We start from the raw sequence: 16,639 nt of genomic DNA on the forward strand, positions 1-16,639 counted from the left end.
AATTGTTCTTAAAAAAAATACAACAAACAAAAATCAAGAAACTCTAATAAGTGTCCTTTATAGCTGGTCCTAAAGAGTAGGGAGGGAACTGTGGTGGCTTAGCCGTTAAGATGTGCTGTGGACCAACGTGCAAGCTAGTCAATGGACGAAAACTGGAAGTCTTCTCTTGTATGACTTAAAGCCTCTGAAAACACACTGGAATGTCAGGTTTGAGCTGGTTCTGATTTGACAACAATGTTTCAAGTCAGTATAAACTTGTTAGGTGCTGTTGAGTTAAATAGTGATCCTGCGAACAATACATCTGCACCCTGCCCTATCCAGTGCCATCCTCATCATCTCTGACACACTTGAGACCACTGTTTGTTACAGTCACTAGTCCAATCTATCTCACTGAGATGTCTTTTGCTTACCCTCCACTTGAGACCATTGTTACAGTTACTAGCCAATTTATCTTTCTCTCACCTTCCACTTTTCCAAGCATGATGTCTCTCTTCAAGGAATAGCCTCTCCTAGCAACTTGGGTCTTCTTATTCCCTACTGAAATTGTCCTCTTAATATTTCAGTCTTCAGGAGTCACAGTATCCTTCTAGAAAGTTCTATTTCCTAATCTGCAGCCTGTATATAGCAATCAACAGGACCTTCCCCCACTTTTGTCAGATATTCTTATAGAATCTACAGTCTATTGATCAATAAAATAGATAAAACATGAATAAAAAATATTTTTGCTTTGAAAATATCAATAATCTCATCATAAAAGCAGAGAAGTAAACAGATACATGTCAGCCCAAGTCTACTTGGCATTAATGGAAAGCTGGCAGTTTAAACTAACCAGCTGAACCTTCAGAGAAAGTTGCAGCAGTTTATTTCCACTAGTACAGCCTTGAGTTTTAGGATCTTTGGACCCTAGTCTTGTGAGGGTTCATGGTAAACTGGCATAAAACAGTCTGCAAAGATAATGCTGTACTTATGACTTTCGTGAGTAGCAACTGGAGTCTTGCAAGCACCCCTCCAAGGTGCAACATCAGTCTCTCCCTGAATCAAATGACGAAGAGAGAAGACAAACAAATATGTACTGAGTTTATTAGGCAAAAGGACTGACAGACCATGTGGACCTCAACTTTCATAATCCTGACATCAGAAGAACTTGATAATGCCAGATTACCACCCATGACTACTCTCAAAAAGATGACAGTGGAAGATCATGGATAAAGTGTGGGGAACATGAAAACAAACAAACAAACAAACAAACAAACAAACAAAAAAACCCAAACAAAACCACAAGAAAACCCGAACAAACCTCTCTCAAAAGCAAAAGTGAGCACTCATTGTTCCAATAGAGATTGACTGAGACTATTGTTAGTTGCCATTGAATTGATTACAGCTCAAAGCAACTCTATGAAAAACATATCAGAACCAAGCCCTATCTTGGCCACCCTCAAGACCTCTAACATGTTTGAGCCACTGGTAAAGGCACAGTGCCAACCTATCTTGTTGAGATTCTTCCTCTGCTTTGAATTGTGATGTTGGAGAAGATTACTGAATATACCACGTACTTCCCAAAGAACAACAACAACAACAACAACAACAAAATCTGATTTGGAGGGTGTGGCTATCATTTTGCTCTTTAGAAGAAAGGATGGTGAAAACTTCTTACAAACTTTGGGCAGGTTGGAGAACAACATCATGCTGGGAAAGGTGAAGGGAGGAAGAAAGAAAGGCTTGAGACTATGACTCTTCAAACCTGGAATAAATACACCCTGTGGTTCTATTTTCAGCCAAAAAGACAGGCCTCTATGGTGAGCAAATAATCAAATAATCAATTACATAAGGTTACAAGAGGGAGGCCTGGTAGTCTAGGAAGTTAACTTGTCAACCCAAAGACAAATGGTTCAAATCCACCAGCTCTTCCCAGTGAGAAAAATAGTCAATCTTTGCCCATGTATGTGACTTACAGCCTGAAAATTCACTACATGTTCAACTATGAGTTGATTCTGACTCAATGGCACACAACAACGAGGCCAAAAAGACAGCATTTTCATATGGATAAATATAAGATGAAAGAAATTGATAGGAAGATTAATGGAGATGAGAATCACAGGAAGCAAGTAAAAAGAGTGTGGTTACTTTGTGGATACTTTAAATAATTCCATGAAATAAAATGTCGATGAATGACCGAAAAGAATATCAATCTACTTCGTATATAATAATAATAAAAAAATAACAGCAAAGTTCAAAATAAATAAAAACTAAATTATTCAAAACTTCAAAAACCCTCTGCATAAAATTGCAAACATCTCATTGTTGTCAAGACAAAACTGATTTATATCTCACCCTGTATTGGGTTTTCAGAGTTTGAAAACTGGTTGGGAGAACAGTGTGAATCTTTTTACACAGAAAAGCTGTGGATTTGAACCACACACTTTTGAACTGACAGTGTAACTCCATAAAGACTAAGCCACCACAGCTTCCTTAGAAATCTCATGATTCAATTCTACTCTATCTTCCATGGTTACTATGCTACATAATTCACCCTATAGCAATGAAGTTTTGTTCTACTTGTTACTATTACTGCTGTTGAAGCCACTGGTGGTATTTAGAGCTCTTCAGAACTGTGGTACACAGGGGATAGCATTTAGCCAGTCACACTAGTTGATCTATTTTTTGTTGTTGTTTTTGCCCTAGAGTTTCCAACTTCTAATTGTTACTTCATGCACAAGATCAGACCAGGGATTTTCACTGACCAACTTTTGGAAGTAGATGATAAGGCTTTTCTTCTAGGCTTTTGTAGCCTGAAAGCACTGTAGAAACTGTTCAGCATTATAGCAATGTGCATGCCACCTTTGAGAGAAGAATATTTACCTGAAGTATACTGTCCAGATAGCTGAACACAGGTCTCCAATATGGAAGACAAAAACTGTACCACTGAATCACCACCACCCGCCATTTGTCCATCTGGTCCCAACAAAAACCCTACTGTCATTGGGTCAATTCTGATTCATTGCAATCCTCCATTGAGTTGTTTTGTTGTTGTTGTTTTCTATGGGTTTGAAGTATGTAAGTCTTTACATCTTCCTCCAATCTTTACTCATTTTCTTCCAGTGGAACATTGTTTATTTGTTTTGTTGTTTGGGGGTTTTAAAAAATTCTTTTATACTAGTTTATTTGCAAAGTTTGTATGCATTATTTTTTACACTGGATCTTTCCCATTTCCTTCACCCTCCCTCCACCCATCAAATTCTGTGACCCTATGACCCCCATGCCCTGGCCAATCCTCATCTCTGTGTTCTTCCCTCCCCCTCCCCTACCTTGGATCCTCTTACTTGTTCTACAATAATAATGGTCTTATACAATATTTGTCCTTATGGGACTGAGTTAGTTCACTTAGCATAATGCTCTCCAGTCCCTCCTGAGTTAGGTAATAATTTACAAAACCATTGTTCCTGCATGCTGTGTAGTATTCCATCATGTGAATTTACCTTAATTTCTCAATCCATTTGGTTGTGGTTGGACACTTGGGTTGTTTCCATGTTCATGCTATGATAAATAACGCTGCTATGAACATTGGTGTGCAAGTCTCCATTTGTGCCTCAGTTATTATTCTCTTAGAGTATATTCCAAGAAGTGGAATAGCTTGGTCCTAGGGAATTTCTATGTTAAATCGCCAATCTGCCTTCCAGAGTGGTTGTGCCATTTTACAATTCAATCATAATGTATGAGTTCCTACCTCTTCACATCCTCTTCAACATTTATTACTTACTGTCCTGTTAAACTTTGCCACTGGTAGTGGAGTGAGATGGTATCTTATTGTGGTTTTGATTTGCCTCTCCCTTATTACCAGTGATTTGTAACATTTCTTCATGTGTTTGCTGGCCACATAAATATCTTCCTCTGTGAATACTATTTTTCCATGTCTTTTGACCATTTTGCAATTGTGCTATCAGTCTTTTTCTTGTGGAGGCCCTGTAGGATTCTGTAAACTTTTGATATAAGACCCTTTTCTGAAATGGTTTTGCCATTCCCGCCCCCGCCCCCCGCCCCCCAGTCAGTAGGTTTTCTTTTCACTTTGTTGGAAAATTTATTTGATGTACACAGGAATTTAACCTTTAGATGGTCCTATTCATTAATTTTATTGAGGCAAGGATTTTGAAACTCAACCTCACATGCTTTGAGCACGTTGCCAAGAGGGACTAGCCATTGGAGGAGAATGTTATGCTTGAAAGGATAGAGGGTCAGCACATGAGAGGAAGATTCTGGATGAGATAGATTAACATATTGGCTGTTGCGAGAAAGTCAGAGACGGTGAGGTTGGCTCAGAGTAGGACAGGGTTCAGAGCTCTGACTCATAGCTTACTCAATGGTAAACAACAACAACAATAACAACAAAGGATTTACACTTGATATAACACAAAGTCCTCAAGACTTTGTCAGTGGAAATGCGTGACATTAAGTTGATTCTGACTCATTGTTAACCTATAAAACAGGATAGAATCACCTTATTGGATTACTGGATTTTACATCTTTACAAGAACAGATTGCCAGGGCTCGTGGAGCCACTGATGGATTCAACCAGCCAACCCTCTGAATAGTAGTTGTATGCTTATCATCTGCACCACCAGAGTTCTAGGGGAGTTTACAGTTGTTCAGTATATTTTCCTTAGGGTTTCTATATATAAAGAAAGTGGTGAGATAGCAGTCAAGAACTGCCAAACCTCGAGCGTCCTGTGCTGAAGTTCTGGGCTCACTCTTGATGTCTACAAAACACAGGTTTGTTTGTGTGGTTGGTTGTTTGTTTTTAAACTGCTGTCTGTGGATAGTTTGCAAGTAAAAATTTGTCACCACTTGAGGAGAACAACTCTAGTGTATACTGGCTCTGCCTTTTCCTCCTTTAAGTCTTTTTGTCCTCTCTTTTTCTTGGGCTCTGTAAATCGGAGAACCTCAGTCTAAAATTTTCTCACTGGGAGAAAATATGTAGGCCAATCCAGTCTCTCAGAATCATGAAGACCAAGGTCATAAGACTCTCTTTGAAAAGCAAAGGGCTGCAGCACACCACAGATATTTATACCAGTAAGTCATTCTACAAGCTGGTGGAAAGGTTATTTCTTTGTTTTAAAACTCACACTATTCTTTTGTAGCGTTTCTGGATTCCAATCATAGAAATCAGTTCAATTAACTGGGGAGGCAACCTGGTAATTCTTCGAAATTTCACTTCTGCATACCTCACATAAGGGAGCTCTATTAGCCTATCGGTAAGAAGTCGCATTGTCACTCCTAAGGCATACAGTTTAAACTCACCAGCTGCTTGCAGGAGAAAGATGAACGATCTCCTCTTGTGTGATTTACACTCTCTGAAAACCTGCTGGAGGGCCAGTGATGAGTCTCTCCAACTTGAGGGCACACAATAAAATACCTTACAAGAGGGGAGCTCTGGTGGATAGTGGGCTGGAGGTTGCTCTGTCAGTCCAAAGCTAAGTGGCTTAAAAACCACCAACTGCTCTGTGGGAGGTGGGGCAGTCTCTTCCTGCGTGATTTACAGAATCTGAAAACTCATTGGAGGGTCACCTATGAGTTGGTTCCAACTCAGTGGCAATGAATTTTGTTAGATTTGGTTATACCTTATGGTACTGAACAGAATGATTTTCTTGAGGTTTGGTGTTCAGTGAGTATTTTGATTTCAAAGTTTGAATTCAGCCTTCTGGCAATAAATAAGAGATACCATACTGAATAAGGATGACAGAAGACAGAAGAACTGATGCCTTTGAGCTGTGGGGCTGAAGAAGAGCATGGAACACTTCATGGACTGCCTAAAGAACAGACAACTATATCTTGGAGAGGGTGCAGCTGGAATGCTGTTTGGAGGCAAAATGATGAGGCTTCACCTCACATACTTTGGGCATGTTGCTAGGAGGGGCTATTCCTTGGAGAGAGCCGTGAAGCTAAGAAGAGTGGAGTGTGGAAGGTCGGTGAAAGAGAGGAAGACCTACGACCAGATGGATTGACATGGTGACTGCTGCAATAGGCTCTTGTGTGTCAGCAAGTGTGAGGATGTCACAGAATAGACGGGGTTCAGATCTTTTGTTCATAGGGTCCTATGAGTCATACTTGACTCGATGGCACCTAACAACCACCACCACAACAACACAACAATAATGAGCAACATTTCTTGAGTGCTTTAATGGGATCTAAGTGATTTGCACAAATCTTAATTAAAACCTTTCAACAACATTCCAAATAGGTACTATGTGTCCATTTTACCAAGAAGGAAATTCAAGTACATAGAATTTAAAAAATCTTGCCCCAAATATAACACTTTAAAAACTGTGGAAGCTTGTATTAAAATATGTTATTCTGTAATGAAATTACAGTCACATTCTATAATAGAGAATAAACTAAAATAATAAGGAAGTAAATGAAATGTTATTTGTCACCACAGAATGACCTAAATTATTATTTAAGTCAAAGGTGATAAAAGACATGGGAAGACTTCTCAGAGAGGAAGGCATTCGAATGGCAAGCAGACACATGGAAAGCTCAAAATCACAGTCAGTAAGATAGTTGTGAATCAAAACCACAATGAGATACCATCTCATCTCAGTTGTTGTTGTTATAGGTGGCATCAAGTTTAGTACAACTCATAACAAACAGCCTTATGAACAAAAGGTCTGAACCCTGTTCTATCCTGTGCCATCCTCATACTTCCTGACATGCAAGAGCCCATTGTGGCAGCCACCACGACAATCCACCCGGTTGAGGGTCTTCTTTTCCTATACCGACACTCCACCCTTCCCAGCATCACGTCCCTAGCAACATGCACAAAATATGTGAGGTGAAGCTTCATCATTCTTGCATCCAAAGAGCAGTCTGGCTATACCCTCTCCAAGACATCTCTGTTTGTTCCCTTGGCCGTCCATGGGATGTTCAGGGCTCTTCTCAATCACCACAGCTCAAAGGGGTCAATTCTTTTTCTGTCATCCTAGTGATTGTACAGCTCTCAGATGTATAACTAGGGACTGGAAACACTATGGCTTGAATCATACATACCTTAGTCCTCCAATTGACATAATTTCTCCTCAATTATTTGGAGAGTTCCCTAACTGCAGATTTTTGCCAATGCAAAGTTTCTCCTTATTTCATGACTACTGGTATCAAGGATGTTAACTGTGGATTCAAGCAAGATGAAGTTGTTGATATTTTTAATCTCCTCTCCAATTCATTTCACCTCAGTAGCAGAGGTAGAGTTCAACAGGGCAGCAAGCAATAGATATAGGGAAGGAAATGGAGAAATATCACACACTGTTGGTAAAATTGTAAATTGGTGCAACTCTGGAAGGCAGTTTGATATTTCCTCAAAAAGCTGAACATAGAAATTCCATATGACCCAGCACTTTCACTGCTACTGCTAGGAATATAACCAAGGAAATTAGAACTGAAATACAAGCAGAAATTTGTACATCCATTTTCCTAGTAGTAATATTCATAATAGCAAGAAAATGAAAACAGCCCATATGTCCACCAATCAATGAATGAATTAATTGAAAAATTGTGTTACATTTACCAGTGGAGTACTATACAGCACTCAAGGAGAAATGGTTTTAAAAAATACTGTGTAACTCTGGTGGCCTACTGGCAAGAAGCTGTGCTGCAATCCTGCAGGCATGCAGTTCAAATCCACCAGATGCTCTGCTCCTGTGCCAGTTGGATCTGACTAGATGGTACACACAAGGGGAAAAAAATACTATGTAACATGGAAGAGTCTGGACAGCATTATGCTGAAAGAACTAACTCAGCCTTATAATGACAAATATTATATGAGACTATTACTGTAAAAATAGAGGGATAACTAGTACAAAAATCCAAAGACGAAGAGGAGGTGGAAGGAGATAGGGATGGGGAGGAGGGAAAATCACTGGAACGGCAGATTTTGGTGGGCAGAGGGATAGGGTGAAGCAATTAGGAAGGATCCGATGGGGAACTGTAGGCATAGATCAACGGCGATTAATTTTAAAAAACACAACCTATGGGAATTATCATCCGAAGCACAATGTGAATGAAGGAATGTGAAATATAATGTATATAAATAAACAAAATATATATAAATTTTGTATGCAAACTAATATAAAAAAAGATTTTTTAAATGTAATACAGACAATTTAAAATTAGATTTCTGTTAAAACATACTGACTTTGAAGGAAAGGAAGAAAATGATCACTGTTTCTATTCTGCGAGGGAAGAACCTGACACTCCCTCAGTTAGCTAGACATATGCTTATAAAGCAAAGAGAAATTAAATTGATCAAGCACATATTCATTGAACATTTATCACTTGGCATTGCCAGGGTAATTTGCTACATGATGCAAAAAGGCACAAATACCTGCTCATCTTCTCTGATATCATATGAACTAACTTTATTTACTGTCAAATTCAAGTTAGGAAGTTAGGAACTGCTTCCTTTTTAAGATCAATTCCTCAGCTTATGCTTTATCTCTTCTGTAAGATCCCATAAACAAACAAATAAAATATTAAATAATCTTTGTTTTTATCTTTAAATTAAACTTTCGATTAATCATGTGGTTCTTCAGCTCACCAAATTACTTTCATCCTCTTTTTTAATTTATCTGTCCCTCCTTAGCAAATGGTAGCTGCAATGTGTCATGATAAGATATTCATTAGCTTTCTGGCTTTGGTGTTTTAATAAGGTTGAAAAGAATCTATGTAGGAGTTTATTAGGCTGCTCTTAAGCATGTGTGTTTGATCTCACTTCTGACTTCAAAATATGAAAGAGAAATACGCATTAAGTATACTTCTTTGAGTGTCAAATAGGTATATGATTTTTTGAGCTTGCCAAGTGTTAATTGGTCTCTTCCCCAGTGATGATACAAATAAAATTCACAGCCAATTAGCTGAAAGTCATGAATCTTTACTCCTTGACAAAGTGAACCACTTTGTTGAGGAGACTAAAAATATGAAGCAATTATTAGAATCCTGTCACTGAAATTTTTTTTGCAAGAATCATTTACCTTTAAGGGATTTTGAGTAAAAATGAGGCTAGATACTCATGTTACTCATGATATATTTGATCTATCCTAATGGAGAATGGTTGATTTAGAGTTATAGAAAGAGAACTAAGACAGTAGATATAGCTACTGTAATAACTGAAATGAAATATCAGCATAGAGAAGAATGTTTTGTATCTAATGGTACTTAATCACACTGTATCTCAGTGTTGCAAAACAGTCATGGTATTGTTTTATGAAATAGTTATAATCATGCAAAATCTCTGAAAAAGTGCAAAAAAATCATGAGATGCCAGTTACAAGGCAAAAACCATTCTTTTGTTCCTAAAAGGAAAATTTCATTAAGAGTGATACCTCAAATTTATATATTTACACCTATAGGTATGAATGCTTATGACAAAAACTATAACTTCATAAGTTTGTATCTACATTTCTACTTAATTTGTTGTCATTATTATTTTTAATTTGTAAAACAGAGTCAGATACTTGATTTGGCTGTCATGGAACCTGCTAACAGTAGTTTGTTTAAATCTATGGGATAAAAACCGAAAAAGTATGAGAAATCAAATAGTAGGTACACTGCTAATTATAAATTATGGTTTTGAAACAGTGGAATTCCAAAGACTAAGATTTTGCCACTACATATGTCAGAAAACTTAGGGGATCAATTTTTGAAAACAACAGCTCGCTGAAGGGCAACTTGATATTGCAACATCCAAAAAAAGGCCTCATTTCACACATGAAATAGAGTTGTTGTTAGATACTATTGAGTCAAACAGGAACCCTGTCCTGTGCCCTCCTCATCAACTCGGATACGTATGAGCCCATCACTGCAATCACTGTGTACTTCCTTCCGCCTTTCTCCTGCTAACCCTCCACCTTTCCAAGCATGATGTTCTTTTCCAAGGAATCCCATCTTTGCCTCTATGAAGCAATAAAGAGCAATGATTTTAAATTACTCAATGTGTTTAGGAGGCTAGCAAAGTACCACCAGGAAATTGATACCTATGTTAACTGTTAGTATACAAGATCATCTATAGACACACTTCTTAAGTCAAATTAATCTGTCTACAAGTCAGTATGTAAATAGTAACCTTTTTCCCAGCTCCACATAATTAGTTAACAAATGAAAGGAAAACTATAGGATTATTTTCTCAATAGTATCATCTAACACAGTGTCAAGTTTATCAAGAAGAACAGGGGACTCGTCTTGTTGGCCTATCTTCCAAACACAGGCCTTTTCAAAGAACATGATATTGTTTGATATCGATCACAAATCATAATAGAAATCTGATTTATAATACTTTTCATTGGCAGGTAAGTAATGTTTCTTTTGCAAGTTTTCAGTCAGTCAATTAGGCTTTGTTTTAACAAAATAAAGGAATGACAAAGAGTTTGATGAAAATTACAAGATCAAATTAATTGACACTCACTTCAAATACTTTTTGTACATGATGTTAGATATGACTTCTAAGACAGTCCTATATTACATCATGCAGCAGGAAATATATACAGAGAGTATACATGACCACATACATACTTCTTAATTGGGGTTTTTTTTTGCATATTACCAAGAATAATAACAAGGTTTATGATATATTATTAGGTCATTTCATCTATCTTTACAGTAGGTGCCAGATAAAATAAAACACTCTTTCAGACTTTTTGAAAGAGAATGACAAAATTAAACCAAGCTGCCTGTGGCTCTGTCCAGTGGGACATTCTAATTGACTCCTAAGTCATTAATCAGTTCCCAATCAATCTGTTTTGCCAGTAGCAGGCAGTTAGGACTCCATTACCCTCCATTCATCATGCCATACTCTAATTCACTGCACCATTAGCCATGGATTAGACCTTTGTTAGAATAACTGAGTGCCAATTACTAAATGAGAAAAATAGAATGTTGCTCACCTCAGCCACTGGAATGCCTTCAGGTGGCCTACACTGTAGCAGGACTTCCTGTTCCAAGGACACTTCTTTCCCCAGAGGTTCCTGCTCAAATGTCTTCCGTAGATCTAGAAAGTTCAGAGGATAAAGTGTATGTAAAAAAATAAATAAAAGGTAATTATTTATGAAAGCAAAATACGAATTCTTAGATTGGTATGAGTCTCTATTTTTTAAAAAATTTTATTATTTTTTGTGTGTGTACCATCAAATCGCATCTGACTAGCACAAGAGGAGATTGCCCCTCCTTCTCCAGCAGAGCATGTGGGGAATTCAAACTGCATACCTCTGGGACTGCAGTGCAGCATCTTGCCACTAGGCCACCAGAGCTCTCTATGAGTCTCTATTTTAAAAAAATTACATACTGCTTGTGTTTACTATTATGTTGTTATTGTTGTATACCATCGAGTTGAAACTAGCTCATAAAATATACTTTCATTATTTTCTAACATATGGTCCCTTAAAGACTCATAACGATTTTACTTTTCTTTCCACAACTAAAGCTTCAATAACACTGGAATATTTGAAAAATAATTAAAAGCAAGTTTTTATTTCAAAGCTTAATATACAGCACTCAAAGTATGAAAGAAATAATACAATTTCCTGAAGATTTTCAAGCACAAAGCAGGGGATATAGTAACAATGAGAAGAATTCAGAATTTGCCAATATGGGATCATATACTTAGTCATTCTTCAGTTAGAATATTAAACAGTTATTTCTGCTAAAATATGCCAACTACCTAGTTATGTATGTTTATAGTTATAGTTGTTACAGTAATATGGAGCATAGTTTTCAAAATCATCATAAGTGAATAAAAGCAAAAACTAAAACTTAGTAGTTCATTTTAATGATGTTTTATAACAGCGGTGATATGCAGTATTTATCCTTTAATGACTGAGATATTTCACTTAGCCTAATGTCCTCAAGGCTCCCCCGTGTTGTGCAACACTTTACTATTTCATTGTTTTTCAATGCTGCATAGTATTCCATTGTATGGATGTGCCATACTTTTTCTCTTCGTTTGTTTATTGATGGGCACTTGGGATGCTTACATCTTTTTGTTATTGTGAATAATGTAGCAAGAAATATTGATGTACATACATCTGTTTGAGTTGTGCCTCTCATTTCTTTAGGGTATATTCCCTGCAGTGGAAATGCTGAGTCAGATGGTAATTCTATTTAGCTTTTTGAGAAAGTGCCAGATTGCCTTCTATAGTGGTTGTACCATTTTACATTCCCATCAGCAGTGAATGAGTGCCAATCCCTTCACAACCTTATCAGCATTTGTTGTTTGCTGCTCTGTTGAACTTTGCTATTGTTGCTGGGTGAGATGTTTTCTCATGGTTCTTTTGATTTGCATCTCTGATATCTAGAGATTTTGAACAACTCTTCATGTATGTTTGTAATCTGAATGCCCTCTTTGGTGAAGTGTCTGTTCATATACTGTGCCGATTTTGTCATTGGATTGTTTACATTTTTCTGGTTGAGGTGCTGGAGTATTTTATTAGTTTTAGATATAAGGCACTTATCAGATATGTCATGTCTGACTAAGCAATTAAAGAAATAAAGCACTATTTAAAAATAGAATAAAAATAGGCAACATCACACTCCCTGATCTCAAAGCCTACTATACAGCTGTGGTGGTAGAGACAGCATGGTACTGGTACAGCAACAGACACATAGATCAACAGAAGAGAACAGAACTGAGAAGTCAGAAATCAGCTCATTCACCTGTGGTCAACTGTTCTTTGACAAGGAGATGAAATCAGTTAAGTAGGGAAAGGACAGTCCCTTTAATAGATGATTTTAGGGCAATTGTAAAACTATCTGAAGAAAATTTAAGCAAGACTCATATCTCAAACCTTAGGCAAAAACCAACTCAAGGTGGATCAAGGACCTAGAAGTAAAACCAAAGTCTATAAAATCCAGGGAATTTTCAGAGAAATATCAGAGAAAACTAGGAAGAACTCTAGTAGCCCCTAGTCCACAGCATGAACAGTTTTGTAAGCATAGTGGAAAAACCTACAACCAGGAGAGAACAAGATAGATGAATGGAACCTTCTAAGAATCAAATCCCTATGGACATAAAAAAAACCCCAAACCAACAACAACAAAACCCAACCAACAAAACAAAAACACACACCCCAGAAAACAACAAAAAACCAAAACTTCTCTAACCCACAGATCAGCAAAAAATATTTACTAAACTTTTTTCAAAATAATTTTGTTATAGAACTTGAAACAAGAGTTCAGGTCTTTAGTTCATAAGGTCGCCATAAGTCATCTATGATTTGATGGCACTTAACAACAACAACAACAACAACGAACTTGGAAGCACTATATTTTTAAGAGCATATGATATGTCACACATGCCCAGTTAAGTGCTTACTATAAAAATGACTGTATTTTTACTAACAGAATTTGACTAAATAGTCAAAATATATATATACATCTGTTCCATGCTTATAAGCATGTAAGAACCTAAAGGTATCATTTCAACCTACTGAGTCAACAATAGAAGCCCAAAGGTTCTGGAGTTTTCTTTTCAATGATTTCCAATTATCTACAAGAAAATACCACTTTGAAAATTACATGGACATAAAAAGCTCTCTGTTACACTCTTGATTTGATGGTAAATTTTTTAGAAGAAGAAAACATCAAGGCCTTAGGGATTTGGGGGAAAATATTCATCCACATAGATAAGATGTATAATAAGTAACTTTTCAAAAAGTAACAGAGCATCTGTCAGAAGGTCATCCTTGTTTTGATCATTAAAAAATTGAGTATATAACAGGAAAAACTTTCAGAACCCACAAGTCATAAAACCTTAAAAATTATCAAAACCAGGCCTTACATATTATATGGGGAACATGCTTACCAAATAACCAAAGTCCACAGCAAAATATTCAATTCTTGTTCAAAACACACTGACTTTCAGCTGCTACATCTTTATTCCATCTAGTAATCTTTCAATAGAAGTACTAGAATAATTTCTACTGATAAGGTAAATTATCTTTGTATTTAATCTTCACGGAGATATTTTGGGGGAAATGCCAAATACTAATGAAAACAAGAACAGCAGTAGATGCTTTCAGGGATAAAATGTTTCTGACAAGGTATATCCTGTTTGTGAAAAAGTGACTTTGAAAACCTCTCCTCTTATATAGGTTAAGGTTAGGACATTCCAAAAAGTTCTCACATCAGCATACTGCCTCTCACTCAAGTTAATCATTGTAAAACAGAATGTGGACTGAGAATAATAATAATTTAAAAAAGTGAGACATACATATGTCAAAATTATCAAAGAAATCTCATCCAATGTTTATTAGTTACTTTTTTTAGGTGTACTTTTCAACACACATGGCTATCACATGTTGCAAATGAGTGACTGGAGTATGCAGTACATCTTTATTTTTACAGATTATGCATGGCACCCAGATGGTGCAGTGGTTAAGTTTTGAGCTGCTAACCAAAAAGCAAGTGGTTCAAATCCACTAGCTACTGCATGGAAGAAAGATGAGTCTGCTCCCATGAAATTTTACAGCCTTGGAAATCCTATGGAGAAGTTCAGCATGGTTCTATAGGACCACTGTGTGTTAGAATTGACTCTACAACAGTGGGTTGGTTGGTTGGTCTGATAGTAGCTAAAATAGGTCCTCAGATGAAGATGATATGACTAGAAGAATAAGCTGAGATTTATATATGAAAAGTCTTCTGCCCATGAAAGAATAGCAATTCTTTAAAGACTTCTAAAAACTGAAGCAGATCAAACATTAAATATGACTAACCGTGTGACAAATGACTCAAGATGCATACAAGGGGGCGACAGCATTTCAGCGTAATACATTTGAATAGGTCAGAGAGATTAGGGAGCTCTGGACTCAGCTAGAGATAGTGGACAGGAAGAAGAGAACACAGACAGAGGCAGAGTTAATGCTACATTATTATCTACTGCAATTGCTAGCTAGCTATGTATAAAAATTTAACAAAATAGTACCAAATTGGGCAGGAAAATGGGGGAAAGGACATAATATATTTATTTAGATACATGTCAAATTTTTGTCTGTAAAATATTAAAATGAGAAAGTCCAGTAAGTCCACAACATGCTTATAAACATTTGTTCTATTGACTTTGGCTCTGGAGAGTATTTGGTTGTGGGGTTGTCCTGGGCATAGTGAGATGTCGAGCAGCATCCCTGGCCTCCACCTTTTAGATTCCAATAGTTCACCACCACTAACAATGAGAAAAACAAAAACAAGCCAAAACAACAAAACACAACTCTGCAGATATTACCAAATAATGGTAGAAAATCTAAACAAAAGAAACTACACTTACTTGAAAACCAGTCTTGTGCCAAGGAGACCTGGTGGTGGCTAATGAGAAAATGTTTGGCTGTTTCTCAAAAATGTTAGTGTTTCCATTGACTCGTTGAGAAAAACATGAAGTTCTGTTTCATCCGTATGCATCAAACCCACTTCTACGGACTCAATTCTGACTCCTAGTGACCCTCCATCAGTTTTCTGAAACCATAAATATATATGGGAAGAGACTGCCCATCTTTCTGACAACTTTTCCTGCTGGGGTAGTTCTTCTCTGCCCTTTAGGGTATCTGAGAGTCAGATTTGGCTACATAACATACACTAGTCTTGGTACCAGGAAAAAATTGTCCTTATTGAAGACTTAGGATCCATTCTTTGTCTGAGAGGTAGCTGAAGCTTTGGAAATCATTGACACTGGCATCTCCAGTGGAGACAGGGCCACACACAATGTGTTGAAAATACTAAAAAGAAAAGAAGGTACTAACATTTAAGTAAATAATGGCACAAAATGGGGGGGGGATATTGGAAGAAAAACCAAAGAAAGCTTGTTAGAAGAGCCAAGAAGAAGATACATTATTAAGATTCTGGGTGATTATTAAACCAAATCTAGAAAAGAATTCAAAAGGAAGTCATTTATTTGGACAATTTAGGAGTAGGTTGAGTGTAGGGTAGAGGCCAGACAGACTCAGCTGAACAAGGGTGTGGTGGAATTGGAAAAGTGGGTTGTGAAAACCTACAACTCTTCCCCAAAACCTAATAATGAAAGAAGTAGGCAGCACCAAGTTTGGGTGATGTGTGCCCAAATTCTTGTTAGGGTCTGGTGTAATTCCTGGCACAGATTTTAAATTCCTATCCCATGAAGGCATAGCTCATGTTGGTCCTTGTTTCCTAATTGCTAAAAGTGATGGCACACCAGAGGCATGAGATGATGCTCACAGGTCTAACTATAAGCTCTCACTGAATTCTACACAATCATCTGACTTTAATGGATAAGCAGTAAACTCAACATACATTTTATCAAATTTCCAAAACTATATCACATTTAACCCCACTTGATGTAATACCTTTCCCTTCCTTTCCAAAAAACTCCTTCAGTTTCAGCCATGAAACCTCTTTCCTAGCTTTCAGATCATATACTGAGCATAGAATGTATTGGGGCTGTGCAGTATAGCAGCTGCTCATTTCTGCTGTGCTAGTGAAGGGTGAGGGTGGCTAGCATTTTAAGCCTATCCTTTATCATCTGGAGCGATGTGATAGAAGGCAGGCCGGATGCCTTGCAGGCAGAGAGAGAACACAAGGGTGACAAATGAATAAGCATGAAAAACGGACACTTGTCAGCCAGGAATTAGATGTAAAACAGAAC

General features: G+C 37.2%; 1 protein-coding gene across 2 annotated transcripts in view; it reads right to left on the bottom strand.

Moving 5' to 3' along the window:
• UNC5C (unc-5 homolog C (C. elegans)) overlaps nt 1–16,639 on the bottom strand; it is a 619,049-nt gene that overhangs the window by 178,768 nt on the left and 423,642 nt on the right. For both annotated transcript variants that reach the window (XM_006900759.1, XM_006900758.1), the window contains exon 4: nt 10,923–11,026. In XM_006900759.1, the coding sequence (XP_006900821.1) occupies nt 10,923–11,026 (104 nt within the window). The remainder of the gene's footprint in view (nt 1–10,922; nt 11,027–16,639) is intronic.

Source organism: Elephantulus edwardii, unplaced genomic scaffold, assembly GCF_000299155.1.
Source record: "Elephantulus edwardii isolate Elephantulus edwardi_28Jun2011 unplaced genomic scaffold, EleEdw1.0 scaffold00294, whole genome shotgun sequence".
Taxonomy (NCBI): domain Eukaryota; kingdom Metazoa; phylum Chordata; class Mammalia; order Macroscelidea; family Macroscelididae; genus Elephantulus; species Elephantulus edwardii.